Source organism: Hyla sarda, chromosome 7 (assembly GCF_029499605.1).
Source record: "Hyla sarda isolate aHylSar1 chromosome 7, aHylSar1.hap1, whole genome shotgun sequence".
NCBI lineage: Eukaryota > Metazoa > Chordata > Amphibia > Anura > Hylidae > Hyla > Hyla sarda.
The window spans coordinates 127,828,910-127,847,053 of NC_079195.1; the positions used below are offsets into that span (position 1 = coordinate 127,828,910).

Here is an 18,144-nt window from a genome sequence, read left to right on the forward strand (position 1 = left end):
AACTATCCATAAATTAAAATCATCAACATTTCTACTGCTCAAACTACCCACTGCACAAGTAGAATAAATGGTGTGGAACCCACCACAGAAAAGAGAAGCAGCTGATGAGTCTGATTACTCACTTAATCTCATCAAGTAGCTTATCCGCAAACGGCTTGGATCAATAGGATGGTATTTCTTTCTCATCAGGTTTGTTCTGCCATTGATTTATTTTTCCCATGAGTTTTCATTCTTTATGATGACATACATTCACAGAGGAATTCTTGTTTAGATATACAGAATATCTATTATTTGACACATGCTTCAACACAGTATACTGAGTATTACTAGCCAATAAAGAGGACAATGTGACTCAAGTGCAGAAAACTTGTAGCTCTACAGCTGTTATAGCACCCAATATACAGTGTATTGCCAGACAAGATTAAATAATAGATAAATAGAATAAAGCAATCTTTGCAGTTATACTTGTAGTCATTCTCCCATTTGCATACTTTTTTATGGCAGGACTTTGATTATACAGTTTTATTTCTTCTATACATATTTGTTATAGTTTTATAATAGAAATATAATTTTATGGTATGAGGGAATCGGCATTACACTGCCTGGCATTTTGTAATTTTGGGGATTTTTTAATTTATTTTTACATTTAATTCTTACATTTAATTTAAAATATTTACATATTACAATATAATTACATGCAATCTGTAACATCAGAGTGATATTAACCTATGAAACAGTCATTCTGTCTAGCAGTGGGCATGCATACAACCATGAGGGTAGCAGACATAAGAGCTACCATGGTATCCAACTTTAGTTTATTCTCATGCTGTGATGTTGCATATTGTAACCTTTCTTTATATATAGTATTATTGTGTTATGATATTATGCTGTGCATTATCCTTGTATGATCACATAATATAATATGCACATCATTCTATTACTGTGACATCACTGTGTACATTTTGCCTATACTGTGATGTCTTTGTGCAACATGGAAGACCAAAATAATCATAAGATTTTCAAGTTCTGAACCTGATGCTTGGTTATGGTGGATAGAGGCTGCATTCTAAACCTTGTTATGGGGCCCAATTGTTACTTCTTATGCCTCTGTTGATAGATATGTGTTACTGTTACATAAAACATCTTCTCTAAAAGTTTGAAAGCTATGCAAACAAAGCAACAAATGCATGTGCCCCCCATTTGTGTTCCATTCAGATCATTCAGCACAGAGGTCTGGCTCTACCCAGTAAGCAATACTTTCATATCTGGTACAATAATATTTAAAAAAAAAAGTATTTCTTTATTTAGCCAAATGCAAATTATAGCAGATATGCTATTATAGCAGATATGCTATGCTATGACTAAGGGCACACAAGTTTAAAACATGTTAGCAAGTTAAAGTTACATTTTAACTAAGTAAAGGAAGATATTTTTAAAATATACAGTAGTAGATCTGTATTATCTTGTTTCAAAGTATACTTTCTAAGGATCTTTTAAAAAAGCCAAATGGGCTTGGTTACCTGTCAACCAGGGTTATGCTGGGTTCACACTACGTTTATGATATATGGGGACTGGATCCGGGGGGGGGGAGTGAAAACTGGGCGCTTCCGTATCACAGCCGGACCTGGCCCTGATCTCATTCATTTGAATAAGCTGTCAGATAGTGACTCCGGTCGGCTAATTTTTACCCCGTATCTGGTTTTCTGACCGGACCTATAACCGCAGTATACCACGGTTTTAGGTCCGGTCAGAAAACCTGATACAAGGCACAAATGAGCCAACCAGAGTCAATATCTGACTCCTGTTGGCTTATTCAAATGAATGAGATCGGGGCCTGGTCCGGCTGGGATACGGGAGCAACCAGTTTTCACTCCACCAAGCCGGATCCGGTCCCCGTATATCAAAAAAGCAGTGTGAACCAAGCCTTAACCCTATTAACCATTGAGCCAATACATTTTACTACCTTTTAAGATATAAGGGGACATTTATGAAAGCACTAGCTGAGTACCAGGCGTTGCCCCGTTTTTCCTTCCTAATCCTTGTTGGGGAGGAAAATAAACAAAGGAGGAAGCTTTTGACTTCATATCCAGTCCTCATATATTGTTGTCATATCACGACCTCCTATCCCCTCATCATATCCCGACCTCCTATCCCGACCGCCTATCTCGTCCTCCTATCCCGTACTCCTATCCCGTCCTCCTATACCGTCCTCCTATCCAGTCCTCCTATCCAATCCTCCTATCTCGACCTCCTATCCCGACCTCCTATCCCGGTCCTCCTATCCCAGTCCTCCTATCCTGGTCCTCCTATTGCGTCCTCCTATCCCGACCTCCTTTCCCGTCCTCCTATCCCGACCTCCTTTCCCGTCCTCCTATCCCAACCTCCTATCCCGACCTCCTATCCCGACCTCCTATCCCGACCTCCTAGCCCGACCCATAATATGTGTACCAGTTATTGAAATATCTCCAGCCGTACGGAAGTTATGTGGGAACATACATTTCCCTTTGATTTGCATGGGACTTTAAACAAAAACCCCGACCCTCACAAATGAGGGTAGTTAAGGGTTAAATTAACTATCCTATATTTTAAGTGGACATATAAGTAACATGTGACCAAGTATTATCGAAATATATCACCAGCTGTTTGGAAGTTATGCAGTAGCATATATTTCCCATTGACTTGTATGGGACTTTAAACATAAACCCCGCCCCTGGCAAATGGGGGTGAGTGAGGGCTAAATCACCTATCCTATGTTTGTTGTTGACATATAAGTAACATGTGTGCCAAGTTTCATGTTAATATCTTTAGCCGTTTGGACGTGATGCTGGAACATACACACATACATACATACATACATACATACACACACACATGTTGAGTTTTACATATATAGATTTAGTAGTTTGTTTGTTTTTTTGCTAAAAATTGATTGTGCAGTGCTCTAAGCAAAAAAAAAAAAAAAAAAAGAAAGAAAGAAAAACTTGCTTACCAAAGCAAAAAGTGATTTGTGTTCAGAGAAAGTCGAAAATCACAAAATAGTCGCATTGCATAGAAAAACCTACAATATATACTCGAGTATAAGCCGACCCGAATATAAGCCAAGGCCTCTACTTTCACCCCAAAAACACAGGAAAAGTTATTGACTCGACTATAAGCCTAGGGTGGGAAATAAATCATCCCCCCATGTCATCATCCCCCCCCCTGTCATCATCCAGACCCTCGTCATTAACACCCCCATCATCATCACCCTGTCATCACCCCCCTGTCATCATCACCCTGTCATCATCACCCCCATCATCCTCACCCTCGTCATCATCCCCCCCCTTCATAATCACCACCTGTCAATCCCTTCAGTGGTCTTCAACCTGCAGACCTCCAGATGTTGTAAAACTACAACTCCCAGCATGCCGATGGCTGTCCGGGCATGCAAGGAGTTGTAGTTTTGAAACATCTGGAGGTCTGCAGGTTGAAGACCACTGCGGCCTTCGTCATCATCCAGACCCCCTTTAGTTTTCTACTCACCTCCCCTCGGTGGGAAGGAAGGGTGAGCTGGTTGGGGCCATCTAAGCTGCAGGGACCATCCAGTGGGGAGGGTTAGTCGTTCCGGGCTGTCCATTTTCACCGGGAGGCCCTCTTCTCCGCTTCAGGCCCGGCCCCGGAATAGTGACGTTGCCTTGACGACGACGCACAGGGACGTTCATGCGGTCCCTGGAGCATAGATGGCCCGGACCGGCCCACCCTTCCTTCCCACCGAGGGGAGGTGAGTAGAAAACTAAAGGGGGGTCTGGATGATGACAAAGGCCGCAGTGGTCTTCAACCTGAGGACCTCCAGATGTTTCAAAACTAATGGCTGTCCGGGCGTGCTGGGAGTTGTAATATTGCCACATCTTGAGGTCCACAGGTTGAAAATTACTGAAAGGGATTGACAGGCGGAGAGTTCAATCGAGTATAAGCCGAGGGGGGGGGGGGGGGGGGTTCAGCACGAAAAATTGCTCTTAAAAAAATCGGCTTATACTCGAGTATATACGGTACCAAATTTACTCCAGCTCAAATGTGGAGCAGAAAAAGCCAGTACCAAAGCAAAAAAAAAAAAAAAGAAGAAAAAAAATAAATTAGGCTTGTGTAACAATTTTAAACACAGAATATAAACTATATATTACAGGAAAAAAATTAATTACTCTTTATAAATTGGAATAATGAAAATAAAAAAGAATATTATCTCACAGCATTTGTAAATGCAAAGTTTTATTTTTCAATAACCACATTTGTCCTACAAGAGAAACTATTAAGTTGTGATTATAAAATTCACCTTGGTCAATCAAGCAGCTAAGATGCGGTGACTTTCATAAAATGAGGATCATTTATTGATACAAACTCCATTGAAATGAATTTAGTTAGCTAGTTGTGAATGATGGAATCTGCAACAGATGCACTTTTTGGTGCATAAATATTCCATCAACCCTTTGGACCATTTCTCTCACTTAACCTTGAGCTTCTCTGTACCATCTCTCCACAAATGGATAACAGTCCTTCAGCTTATGTACGACAGTCAACAACTGGAAAAGAGCTACACCGTGACGTTTAAGGGTTCACACAACATTCAATGATAGAAATAACTGGACACACAACTTCTCCTTGAAGGTTCTCTTTTTAAATAATTCAGTTTTTACAACAGAATCAAGAGCTTTTCCTACTTGTTTCTGGTCCTTTCTTACATAAGCTCCTGGCCCGTTCAGACCTTCAGGATGAAGGCCAATTAATCTCTGTTAACCTAGAAAGCTGACCAAATGAAATGCCTTTTCTGGACTATACCCTATTACTGAATAAGTCATTTGCTTAGCCTAGAAATGAGTGATGGGATGGCAGAGTCACTAAGGCCTGAGACTTTCTACCATAAATCTGCCAAAATGTTGTGTGGATTACTTCCCAGGATTAATTATAGTATTTGCCCTTCAAACAAAACCTTGACCTCAATCAGCTGCTCATTGGTACAAACCTCAGGAAGTAACTAGAATTTTTTTTTGTAAAAACACATGTACTACATATACAGTAGGATCACATTATTGGACAGTAGAAGATCACAGCAAAGACAACACTAAACCAGTATATATATATATATATATATATATATATATATATATATATATATACACACACATAAATGTATACATATATATATATATATATATATATATATATATATATATATTACTGTTCAGTAGTCCTGGTTTTATTGCAATCATTCCCATACAGCAATGCTGTTCACTTGCAGCATGTAGTTAAATAGATAAATGTCTTTCCCATCAAGTTCTCTTTGCAAATATAAACTGCTTATCACCCAAACTTAGCAGGTTCACTGCAAAAGTATTTTTGGTGCACGGTGGCAGTATCCAAAGTAGCCCGAGCAAAATGATCCTGCTTTCTGCTGCTCTCTGGCAGTGATCACACACTGTGAGATCTGGTTCAGGACATATCACAGACTGGAAGCTTGGGAGAACCTTCAGTCACTCCAAAAGCCCAGAACCAAACTCCAGTCTTATGTGGCTGAGGCAAGATTCTTTGGTGATACATACACATACTATTGTGATTGAACAGGTACAGGAGCTGTAGTGATACAATGCTCATGACATAAGTGCTGTGACCGACTCTTCAAGCCAGGGTCTACCTGCACCAAGGGGATTAGTGACCATGGCATCCAAATGGTTAAACAGAGGATGGGGCTACTTTTGCCATTCGATTGGCCATACACACAATTTAAAGGGGTATTCCAGGATTTTTTTTATTTGACTATGCTACAGGGGCTGTAAAGTTAGAATAGTTTATAATATAGTGTCCATACCTGTGTGTGATGGTTTTCTCACAATTCTTATGTGATTTTCACTTCACTATTTATTTTTAACAGCATACAAAAGGACTGATGTCTCAGATTTTTCCCAGGTTGCAATGAGGCTGAGACCTGACTCACTAGTCAGCTGATGACAGGGAGCCTGTCTGCTTCTATGGGTGGAGGGATCGATTGGTGGGAGAGAGGTCAATCTGCAACTAATGCAACAGCTGCAGGCACCCTGATTGAAAACCACAGGTCTTTTGAATGGATGCAGCTCAATTATGTTTCAATGGGTGGGGTGGAGTTTCAATGTGTAGGAGGGAGGAAAATGGAATTATGGGATTTGTAGTTAAAAAAAACTGAAACAGGAAATACAAGTTCACAAAAAGCTAGCCACAGTGTTATGGTAATATCACAACATAGCCATTTAGCCCCAAGACAAGCGCAGATCCTTCCTAAGCATGTCCATTACTGTCTGCCAGGTACTAAAATCACCTTATGGTGGATAACCCCTTTAATTGCAGGATGCCAATGGGTGGCTATGGTAGTGAAAAGTCTATTGACAGTACAAAAGCCTCATAAACTTATGCTGATATTGAGTTCTAGATTTTTTTTTCAACATTTCTTAGGAAATCTTCAAGCTATTTACCCACAAAGGAGATGGAACCTACAGGCCTATATTTCCTGTGCTCAATTTTGCCCCCTTTTTTTTAAATATTGTTATCATTGTCACAATGTGCTAGTCCTGTGAAACTCACCATTTTACAGCATATACTTACCTATTATAAATAAGGAACACTCTATCACATAACCTAATTTTCCATCAAGACCTGGCAAATGGGTCATGAATAAAAGTAGTAAAATAATATAAAAGGAAATAAAATTATATTTAAAGGGGTTTTCCAGAGTTGTGTGTGTGATGGGAAAGGGTGGTTTAAAACTATGCCCATTGTGTGGAATATAACAAACCTCCACACCCCAATTATCTTAATTTAGACTGCCTGAACCACGGGCAGCATAAAACACTGACAGGTTCCTTTATCACAACGATATATAATGCATGCTGATTGACAGATCTCTCCTTTACATAAATAGTGAACAATTTACAACTTTAATGTCTCTGAAACAGCAAAGCCACTCAGAATAAATCTTATATCATTGTGAAAAGGCAGCCTGCAAGTGTTTCATGCTACCCGTCTTTAAAGCAGTATAAAACTAGTCCATAAACATTTTATTTATATTTCATGGTAAAAAAAAATGGTAGTTTTCCTGACTAACAGAGGCAGATAGAGAGTATCTTAAAGAGGTACTCCGGTGCTTAGACATCTTATCCCTTATCCAAAGGATAGGGGATAAAATGCCTGACCGCGGGAGTCCCGCCGCTGGGGACCCCCATGATCTTGCACGCAGCACCCCGTTTGTAATCAGTCCCCGGAGCGCGTTCACTCCGGGTCTGATTACCGACGACCACAGGGCCGGCGGCGTGTGACGTCACGCCTCTGCCCCCACGTGACGTCACGCTCCGCCCCTCAATGCAAGCCTACGGGAGGGGGCGTGAATGCTGTCCCGCCCTCTCCCATAGGCTTGCATTGAGGGGTGGAGCGTGACGTCACACGCCGCCGGCCCAGTGGTCGTCAGTAATCAGACCCGGAGCGAACAAGCTCCGGGGACTGATTACAAACGGGGTGCTGCGTGCAAGATCCCTGGGGTCCCCAGCGGCGGGACTCCCGCGGTCAGGCATCTTATCCCCTATCCTTTGGATAAGGGATAAGATGTCTAAGCACCGGAGTACCCCTTTAAGTCCTCTGTTAGTACTGATGTCACTATGCTTGTGTTATGATAGAATTTTATGCCACTCAATCCCTCTATGTGACCTGTGCCCTATTGGGATGCCAATACATACCGAATTATACTGGCAGTAGCCAGTACTATAAAATTTGTCTGACACTAGAGTCATGTAAATAAGTGACAGAAAAATAATAATTCTGCAACTAAAATGTTGACATCAGGAGAAAACTAAATTCAGGCTTAAGCTCCGCAGAACTCTAAGTAATTAACTTTCCCAGCAGTGGCCAATCCAGATGAGCTGCAACTGTAATAAATACTTCCGAAAATATTTTTCTCCTCCCCAAAATTTAAGTGGAATGAAAGCCTTGCTGTGCTCAACTGTAAAAACAGGCTAATCGCTTCTGCCTTTGATGTGTTCTGCATGATTCTTTCCCATGATAGCTGTCCCTGCTGAGCTGCACCCACTGGTCAGGATTAAGGCTGGTTTGCCATTCAGACAGATACATTTGGGTGTGACCGTACAGTCAGAATATGCTAGTGAAATGATATTAAAAGCAAAGAAAAATTCTAAACTGATCTGACTGAATTTTCATTTTCTTCATACTGTGCTATCTAGGATTTTAACATCAAAGCACAGTTGTTACTCAGATATTTGCACAATAACACATTTAAGTCTATGAAATCAATATGACAGGATTTTTCATTCATTTTATACTATTTTACGACTATTAAATATATGTATGGTAACATGTGCTTTACAGCTGTCAGTTCAATATTCCTGCTAGTACAGAGATGGCAACCACAGCTCATCCACTAAAATACCTTATACTGATAGAGTAAGCAGCATGAATCAAAGCACATGTGCTATACATCTTAAATAATTCATTATAAATCCTTTTGATAAATTATTTTTTAACAAAACATAAAATTCCTGTTTCAAACATATCTAAGGCAGGCAATAGGCACAATGAGGGACATTTATCAATGTATGCTTATGTATTCTTTTTTTTAGTAATTTTTTCCTTACTTTTTTTTTGCTTATGTGTGACTTATTTATCAACTGGTTTCAGCCTGTTGATAATTTTCTTTCACGTAAGCAATTTTTCCTTTTTTACTTTGGTAGTAGCTTTTTTCTGCTCCATGTATGAGCTGGAGTAAATGTAGTAAATTTTTAACCCTGTTGCGCAGTTGCGACTGTCGCAGTTAATAAATACCTGACTACCCGTAGTCCATTTTAAAATTATTACTACGTAGTTAATTTTTGGAAAACTTGCTTTTCTCGCTTTCCATTCAAAATGTTGCACGAAAAATCGTGTAGTCGCAGTTGCGACAATTTTGCGACAAATATAGTTAAGAAAACCTGACTAAACCAGTTGATAAATGTCCATAAATATTGTAGTTTGTAATAATTCTAGCAAGATCTTCCCAACAAGATCCTTTCAACAGTTCCCCAATGTCTGGGTAAATTTTTGTCATGTGTAAAAAACGTATAGAACCGTATTAAGAACCATATGCATTGACTCTCCATTGAAAACTGTATGCCAAACGATGCATCCAGTTGCATCCATTTTGCGTCTTGTACGTTTTTTTTTCCATTTTTTTGTAGTACCCAAAACCGTAGTCTACCATGGTTTTTGGTTCGGGTGAAAAACCGTTTTGAAACCGTATATGTTTTTTTAACATGGGAGTCAATGGGAACTGTAGAGAACCGTATGTTCGTATGGTTCCGTCCGGTTTGAACCATATGGTTTTTGACTTTGCACAGTTTTTTTCTTTGGAATTTTAATCAAACAAGTGAAAAGTAAAAAAACATACTTTTTTCTTCAAAAAATTATGCAACCGGACATAATTTTTCAAAACATATACGTTTTTTTTACCGTATACGGGTTCAAATTGCACACATGTTTTGATAAAGTTTAGTACGGTTTTGAGGAATCCATTTTTCATCGAAAACCTGATCCAGGAACTGTATTGCAAAAATTTAATTTGAATGCACCCTTAGTCTATGTTTACATCTTATTGGCTGAGCATGTTTGACTTATACCACCTGGAGCATAAGTATACCACTTTGACGTAGGTCCTGCATTCTGAATGTAGTCATAGACCCTTGGAGTGTCCTTTTGGCCATTGTAGGGGTTGAAATGCACCTGTATACCTTTGCTTTTCACTGTATAAGAAAGTGCAGGAGACTGTGCCTTCTTATGCATAGGACCATTCTTTTATTTGTTTTGTGATCAATTACCACTATATTGCTATACAGTGGAAAACACTAGAGGCATACATTAGAGGTACACTATTTCAGAGAACACTCCAGAAGACATGAACAAGGAATGGTCATTATGGACCACAAGGTTTCAGATGTCCTATTCCCATAGGTAATAAATGATGCCAAAGATTTCTGAGAAAAACATATCCTGCATTTTGCTTTGTGTTGATTGGGTGAAGGCAATGATCTTTGTTTAATGCAAAAAATACTATAAAATTATATACATATCTCAAATAAATATAAGTCTATGAAAATTTGGGTTAAAGTACATTTCAAAGAGGGTGAGAGACAAAGCCAAATATGTACATTTTTGAACTAGTTTAAAAATAAAAATGCACTAAAATTAATTAACTTTAGAAACTTTGATATCAAATATGGTAACATACCTGATACTATAGTATAACCAATTCCTCTAGGACGCCCTCTGTCTTGATCGATAGCTGTTATCATACGTATTGTTGTCCCCTTAGAAAAAAACGAAACAAACAAGATATTAAACATCACATACGTTTGAGTTATAAGTATCTCATACTTGAATTCAGTGTACATTTCCTGAGGTACATCCATAACTGTTCACAAAATGTGCTGTTACATTTATAAGTAGAGATGAGCAATTTTTTTTTTTAATTGGATTCGACCAATTCGCCGAATTTTAATTTTAATTGACGTAGGTCCTGCATTCTGAATGTAGTCATAGACCCTTGGAGTGTCCTTTTGGCCATTGTAGGGGTTGAAATGCACCTGTATACCTTTGCTTTTCACTGTTTAAGAAAGTTTGCCTTGTCCGAACACGGACAGGGAGTGTGCTGTGATAGTGAAATAATACTGTTATTAAGTATGACATGCAGATTACAGGCATCGCTATTAGAATCACTGCTGCAGAGCATCTGGATGTGGCAGCAGGGAGACCATATGACGTCAAAATTGAAGAGAATAAAGATAATTTTATGTAGTTTTTCTTTTATTTAATTTGAATTTACTTACCTTTTTTGAGTAAACATACTGGTGAGTATCGAGCTGGCGGTCCTCCGCCAGCAAGATACCACCTGTTCCAGTCACTGCCTCTCAGCACCCCCCTTAACTGTGAAAGTGCGAATGTTTCATTTAATCAGTTATGGTTCATTGTTATCGCTCTATCAATTTTTAAAAATTTAAATTGAAATAAAAATGTAAGATTTAATAATAAAATGTGTGGTCACAAAAGACCAAATCCAACAAGTAGTCATATGTCACATGGCAGCACAATGACAGAGCCTACAGGTGGCAGAAGCAAGAGGACACCATAATCTGGCAGATTTACCCAGCCTGGAATTGGCGGCAGCAAGAGGAGACCATAATCTGGCAGATTTACACAGCCTGGAATTGGCGGCAGCAAGAGGAGACCATATTGTGGCTGATTGACACAGCCTGGAGTTGGCGGCATCATAAGGAGACCATAGGGCCTCACCTTCCCTAAGATAAAAAGTTTACTTTTCAAATTTAAATTGAAGATTTATGTTGGCTAGTGCTACCATAAAAAATGTTTAGGTACTGTCCCAGCAGCATGAGGAGACCATATAGTGGCAGAATGACACAATCTGTAGTGTGCGGCAGCATGAGGAGACCATATGGTGGCTGAATTACACAGCCTGGAGTTGGTGGCAGCATGAGGAGACCATATTTATTTATTTATATAGGCCTACAGATTCCGCAGGGCTTACAATTATGGGGTACAAACAAAGACAAGTATCAGACATAATATTACACAATAACTATTCAAACAAGAGGTGTGGGGATATGTTGAGGATATGTTGAGGCCAATTAGAGACTGTTATAGGCCTGTCTGAAGAGATGTGTTTTTAGGCCATGTTTGAAACTATGGATACTGTTGTTGAGTCTGAGGGATTGAGGGATAGCATTCAAGAGAACCGGTGCAGCACGATTGAAGTCTTGGAGACGGGAGTGAGAAGTTCGGATTATAGAAGATGTTAGTGTTAGATCATTAGCAGATCGGAGAGAACGTTTAGGATGGTAGACAGACATGAGAGAGGAGATGTAGGGAGGTGCAGCATTGTGGAGAGCTTTGTGTGTGAGACTGAGGATTTTGTACTGTATTCTGGACTGAATTGGTAACCAGTGTAGTGACTGGCACAGGGAGGAGGCGTCGGTGTAGCGGCTGGAGAGGAAGATGAGTCTGGCTGCGGCATTAAGGATGGACTGGAGAGGAGAGAGTTTGGAGAAAGGAAGGCCTATTAGTAAAGAGTTACAGTAGTCGAGGCGGGAGTGAATCAAAGCAATAATGAGAGTTTTAGCAGTTTCAGTAGTGAGAAATGGGCGGATTCTGGAAATGTTTTTGAGATGCAGGTGACAAGAACGCGAAAGGGACTGAATATGGGGAGTGAAAGACAGATCAGAGTCAAGTATAACTAGAAGACAGCGAGCCTGCTGGCCGGGAGTTATGGTAGTACCACATATCGAGATGAAAATATCAGGGTTAGGTACAGTATCAGTTGATGGAGAAAAAACAAGAAGTTCTGTTTTAGAAAGATTTAGTTTCATATATAAAGAGGACATGATGTCTGAGACGGCAGAGAGACAGTCACTGGTATTCTGTAGGAGTGCAGGGGTGATGTTGGAGGAAGAGGTATAGAGCTGGGTGTCATCAGCATAGAGGTGGTACTGGAAACCAAATCTACTGATTGTTTTTCCAATGGGGGATGTGTAGAGTGAAAAGAGTAGAGGACCCAGGACCGATCCCTGGGGAACCCCGACTGCAAGGGGAAGAGGAGAAGAAGTAGAGCCAGAAAACAAGACACTAAAGGAGCGGTCAGAGAGATAGGAGGAAAACCAGGCGAGAGCAGAGTCCTTGAGACCGATGGAGCGGAGACTACTGAGGAGGAGTTGGTGATCCACAGTGTCAAAAGCCGCAGACAGGTCCAAGAGAATCAGTAAAGAGAAATTTCCATTTGATTTGGCCGTCAGAAGATCGTTAGTGACTTTGGTAAGGACCATTTCTGTGGAGTGAAGGGAGCGGAAACTAGACTGTAAGGGGTCAAGGAGAGAGTTCTTGGAGAGATAGCGGATAAGGCTGGAGTAGACCAAGCGTTCCAGGTGTTTGGAGATAAAGGGGAGATTTGAGACGGGTCGATAGTTGGCTGCACAGGACGGGTCCAGAGATGTTTTTTTCAGTAGTGGGGTTATGATAGAGTGTTTGAAGGAGGAGGGAAAGACCCCAGAAGAGAGGGAGAGGTTAAAGATTTTAGTTTGGTGACAGCTGATAGCAGGAGAGAGAGACTGGATGAGGTGTGAAGGCATGGGGTCACTAGAGCAGGTAGTGGGGCGCGCGGAGGAAAGGAGCCTGGAAACCTCATCCTCCATTACAGGCTCAAAAACTGAGAGTGATGAAGAGGAGACGTGGCTAGGAATTGGACTTTTAGGGGACTGGGAGAGGATTTCATCACGAATGTCATCGATTTTAGTTTTGAAGTATTTGGCCAGGTCTTCAGCACAGAGATCAGTGATTGGGGTCTGTAATTTAGGCCTAAGGAGAGAGTTGAACGTGTTAAAAAGGCGTTTTGGGTTGTTAGACAGAGAGGAGATGAGGGAGGTAAAATATGTTTGTTTGGCGGGATGAAGAGCGGAGTAATAGGATTTCAGCATGAATTTATAGTCCATATAGTCTGAAGAAGTCTTAGTTTTCCTCACCAGACGTTCAGCACACCTAGAGCATCGCCTGAGAAAGCGGGTTGTTAGCATGTGCCAGGGTTGCTGCCGTCTGTGTCGTGAGGTTCGTGTTTTAGAGGGTGCCATTTGATCCAGGGTAGACTTTAGGGTGTCATGGTAATGTTTGACTGCTAGACTGCTAGAATGTATATCAATTGACTGGTGTTTATGGCACGCAGGTTTCTGTAAGTGTACAAGGTTGGAGTGTCTGAAAGAGGATAGGAGTTACTGATAGAGAAAGAGAGAAGGTTGCGGTCAGAGAGCTCAAAAGGAGAATTAGTGAATTTAGAGACAGAGCAAAGTGTAGAGAAGATCAAGTCCAGTGTATTCCCATCCTTGTGTGTGGGAGAGTCAGTAAGCTGTGAAAGGGCAAAGGAAGAGGTTAGAGACAGAAGCCGAGAGGCAGAAGAGGCGATTGGGGTATCAATGGGGATATTAAAATCACCCATGATGAGTGTAGGTGTTTCTGAGGAAATAAAGTGAGGGAGCCAGGTGGCAAAATGACCCAGGAACATTTGGGGAGGACCAGGAGGACGATAGATGACCGCCACTCTGAGAGACAATGGGCGGAAGAGCCTGAGGGTGTGGACCTCAAAAGAGGGATATGTGAGTGAGGGTAATGGGGGGATGACTTGAAAAGTGCATTGTGGGGCTAGAAGCAATCCAACTCCTCCACCATGCCTGGTGTCAGATCTGGTAGTATGGGAAAAGTGAAGGTCACCATAAGATAAAGCAGCGAGAGAAGCAGTGTCAGAAGGTTTTATCCAAGTTTCTGTGAGAGCCAGCAGATTAAGAGAATTAGTGAGAAATAAGTCATTAATCTGGGTGAGCTTACTGCACACAGATCGAGAGTTTAGAAGAGCACAGTTAACGTTTGTAGTGGTTGCGCAAGAGGCAGGTACTGTAGAGCAAATATTCGTGAAAGGTGGGCCAGGGTTAGGAGCAATGTCCTCAGCAGCTAAAAGCAGAAGAAAGAAGAGGGAGAGCAGATGGCTGGGTGAAGTGTACCATGGAATGAGGTGACTTTGGGTGGTTTATGATGGTGAGCAGTGCATGCGAGCAATACATAGGTGAGGGAAGGAGGCATGGACAGATGTATATAGAGTCCACCTGAGAAATTGTTGGGGGATAGAAGAGAAAATGTTTCACAATGATGTAAGTAATAACTGAGTGCATGTTTGTTTTTTGTTTGTTTTTTTCTGAAAAAGAGTGACTTACTTTTGTAGTTATAATGTTGAGTTAGTTCCCTTTTGTTCCCTTCTGGTTCAATTCTGGTATAATTCTTGATGTCACACTTACGAAGCACTTTAGATGGCAGTTTTAGATGGCATATTTGAATGTCTACAGACCTAAGGTCTAAAAGACCTATGTGGATGAATGACAAAGCCTGGAGTTGGTGGTAGTAAGAGGAGACCATATAGTGGCTGAATGACAAAGCCTGAAGTTTGCAGCAGCATGAGGAGACTATATGGTGGCTGAATGACAAAGCCTGGAGGGGGTGGCACATGAGGAGAACATATGGTGGAAGAATGAGACAGCCTTGGGATGGCAGCAGCATCAGGAGCCCTGAAAGTTACCCAGTGACAGAGTGGTGTGGTGGGTGGCAATATCAGTACCCAGTGACTAAGGTGCGTGAGAAAAGGTCTGATGTGGAGGAATGTTTGTAACTGGGGAACAGCTCCTTAAATCTTTTTTGCACTATCCATATTTGTGAAGTGTTGGTGTGGCACCATGTCTGATCCATGCCTGATTCATCTTCACAAAGGTCAGTCTCTCCACATTTTTCGTGGACAGACGAGTTCTCCTTGGGGGGACTATGGCCCCTGCCGCACTAAACACCCGCTCTTATGGCACACTACTGGCCGGGCAGAACAACTTTTCCAGGGAAAAATCTGCTAGTTGCGGCCACAAATTAAGTTTGGCTGCCAAGAAGTCCAGCGATTCTTCAAGGTGTGTTGACATGGGCATGTCAAGGTATGCCACCACCTGCTGGTTCAGGTCCTGCTCCAGGTGTACCTGCTGTTGATGAGTTGCTTCACTATGCGGGTGAAGAAAGGTACTCATCAGTGGCTGTAGACTCAGGCTGCTGCTGATGGAGCTGGTATTGCTCCTGCCACCTCCCTCCTCCCCAGCAGCCATGGCAGTGGAAGATGAGTGCAGAGGGCCCCCCGAGTCAGACCTGCGAAAGGATGGATGATGGCGCCGATAGGCATCGGCCAACTGACTACGTAGGATGTCTCTGTAGTAGGTCAGTTTGTCCTCCCTCTCAATGGGTATATAAAAGGCCCCCATTTTGTGCCAGAAGCGAGGGTGCAATATGGTGGAGAGCCAGAAGTCATCATGGTGACAATTCGGCGGTCACTACATAAGCAATAGAGTATGCATCGTGAACTTTGTGCAAATGAATCGGAGGGACTCCTTCTCCACTGCACACTGCCACTTTGGGTCTGGGTCCTCTGTTTTGCAAAACCTGAACTGTGCTCCACTGTGCCCCTCCCCCTACTCCAGTTCAGCCCCCACAGGGCTCACGTGCCACATCTCCAGTGCCCTGACCAGCCATCATTTCCAACACGTGTTGTAGGAAATGAAGCAGTGGAATGACGTTATTCATCCCGTAATCCTGGCGACTGACTAATAATGTGGCTTCCTCAAAGGGCCTGAGCAAACGGCAAGTGTCACATATGAGCGGGCACTGGTTGACATTGAAGTTACACAGGGAGTACCCCTATCCACTTGGATCATCAAGAAATTGGTGATTGCTTTTCTTTGATCGTATAGTCGGTTCAACATATGGAGGGTAGAATTCCAACGTGTGGCAACATTGCAAATCAGACTATGTTAGGGGATATCGTTCTGACGCTGCAGCTCAAGGAGGGTGTGCTTTGCGGTGTACGAGTTGCTGAAGTACATGCAAAGTTTCCTTCCCATTGTTAGGATGTCTTGCAAATGGGGGAACACTTTAGGAACCGATTGACAACCAGATTGAACACGTATGCCATGCAGGGCGCATGGCTCAGCCTTCCTTGTCACAGTGCAGTCAAGATCTTCTTCCCGTTACCAGTCACCATGGTTCCCATTTCAAGTTTTTGTGGAGAAAGCCATGCGCTGATTTCTTTATGAATGACTTTTAGCAGTTCCTCCCCTTTGTGACTTTGTTCACCAAGGCAAACCATGTGAAGAACAGTGTGACACCGCCGTGCCCTGCACACATGGTATGCTGAAGGGGCACAGAGACTTGTCCATGCAGTGGAGTCTGAGTACACGGTGGAGGATAAGGAGGTGGAGTTGCACACTGTCACAGGACCAACTGCCTGAGAGCATGGAGGAGGAAGCCGCATGACCTGTCCATGTTGCTCTTGTGGCTGTGCAGGAACTACATTCACCCAGTGGGCCGTAAAGGACATGTATTGTCCCTGACCATATTTACAGCTCCAGACGTCAGCGCTGCTGTGCACTTTAGTACACACCGACAGGCTCAAGGACTGGCCCACCTTCTCTTCCACAAAATTGTGCAGGGCTGGTACTGCCTTCTTCACAAAGAAATGATGGCTTGGTACTCTCCACCTCGGCTCAGCACAAGCCATCAGTTCTCTGAAAGGAATTGAAAAGGGAAGGACTGCAGCACCAGCAACTTGGTATTCGGTTGGGGGGGGGGGGAATCAGTGAGGGAAAAGATGTGTGGGGGGGGGATCGGTGAGGGGAAAGATGTGTATGAGGATCAGTGAGGGAAAATATGTTTGGGGGGATCAGTAAGGGGAAAAGATGTGTATGGGGGATCAGTGAGGAGAAAGATGTGGAGGGGGATCAGTGAGGGAAAGATGAGTGGCACAGGGGAGATCAGAGGGGGGCGGGGTTATATGGCACAGAGGTTGATCAAGGGGGAGGTTAAGCTCAGAGTTTCCAAGTCATTTATTTTAAATTTTCCTTTTTTGTACTCAAGTTTACTTCTTTAAATAAGGTAATTTACAAACCTGTCTAACTTTCTGGCACCAGTTGATATGAAAACATTTGTTTTCCATCGAAGTACCCCTTTAAGGCTAGAATAAGACACACTGGTTTTGTATTATAAAACAAGTATGACAAAAAAGAAGCCATAGTTTTCATATGGTGTTTTGGGGCCATAAACACTTTAGCCAGATATTAACTGGGAGTCAATAGGAAAATATGAAATGTCAATAGGAAAATATGAATATATATATATATATATATATATATAAAAAAGCCAAAAGAGAGCAGCACATCACAAAAAGACAGATGCACGGGTGCCGTCAGCTAGGAGCCCAGGTTCAGGAATCCAGTTAGATATAACCAAAAAGGGCCGCAGCAACTCCAGATAAGGTGCAGAAAAAAAGGTGCTTTATTCACACAATGTGAGGCGACGTTTCGGTTTGCTCACCAAACCATTTTCAAAGTTTTTTTGGTTATATATATATATAAGCCTTTTTTGGTTTTATATATATATATATATATATATATATATATATATTTATTTATTTTTGACATTTTTGGCTCATTGGCCAAAATAACAGCATGCTCTGACTTTATTTCAAGAAATTGTGGC

General features: G+C 41.8%; 1 protein-coding gene across 1 annotated transcript in view; it reads right to left on the reverse strand.

The window, feature by feature from the left end:
• Positions 1-18,144, reverse strand: part of CDH23 (cadherin related 23) — a 1,135,250-nt gene that overhangs the window by 649,532 nt on the left and 467,574 nt on the right. Inside the window, exon 9 of the mRNA XM_056530710.1 lies at positions 10,268-10,346. Coding sequence (XP_056386685.1) covers positions 10,268-10,346 — 79 coding nt within the window. The remainder of the gene's footprint in view (positions 1-10,267; positions 10,347-18,144) is intronic.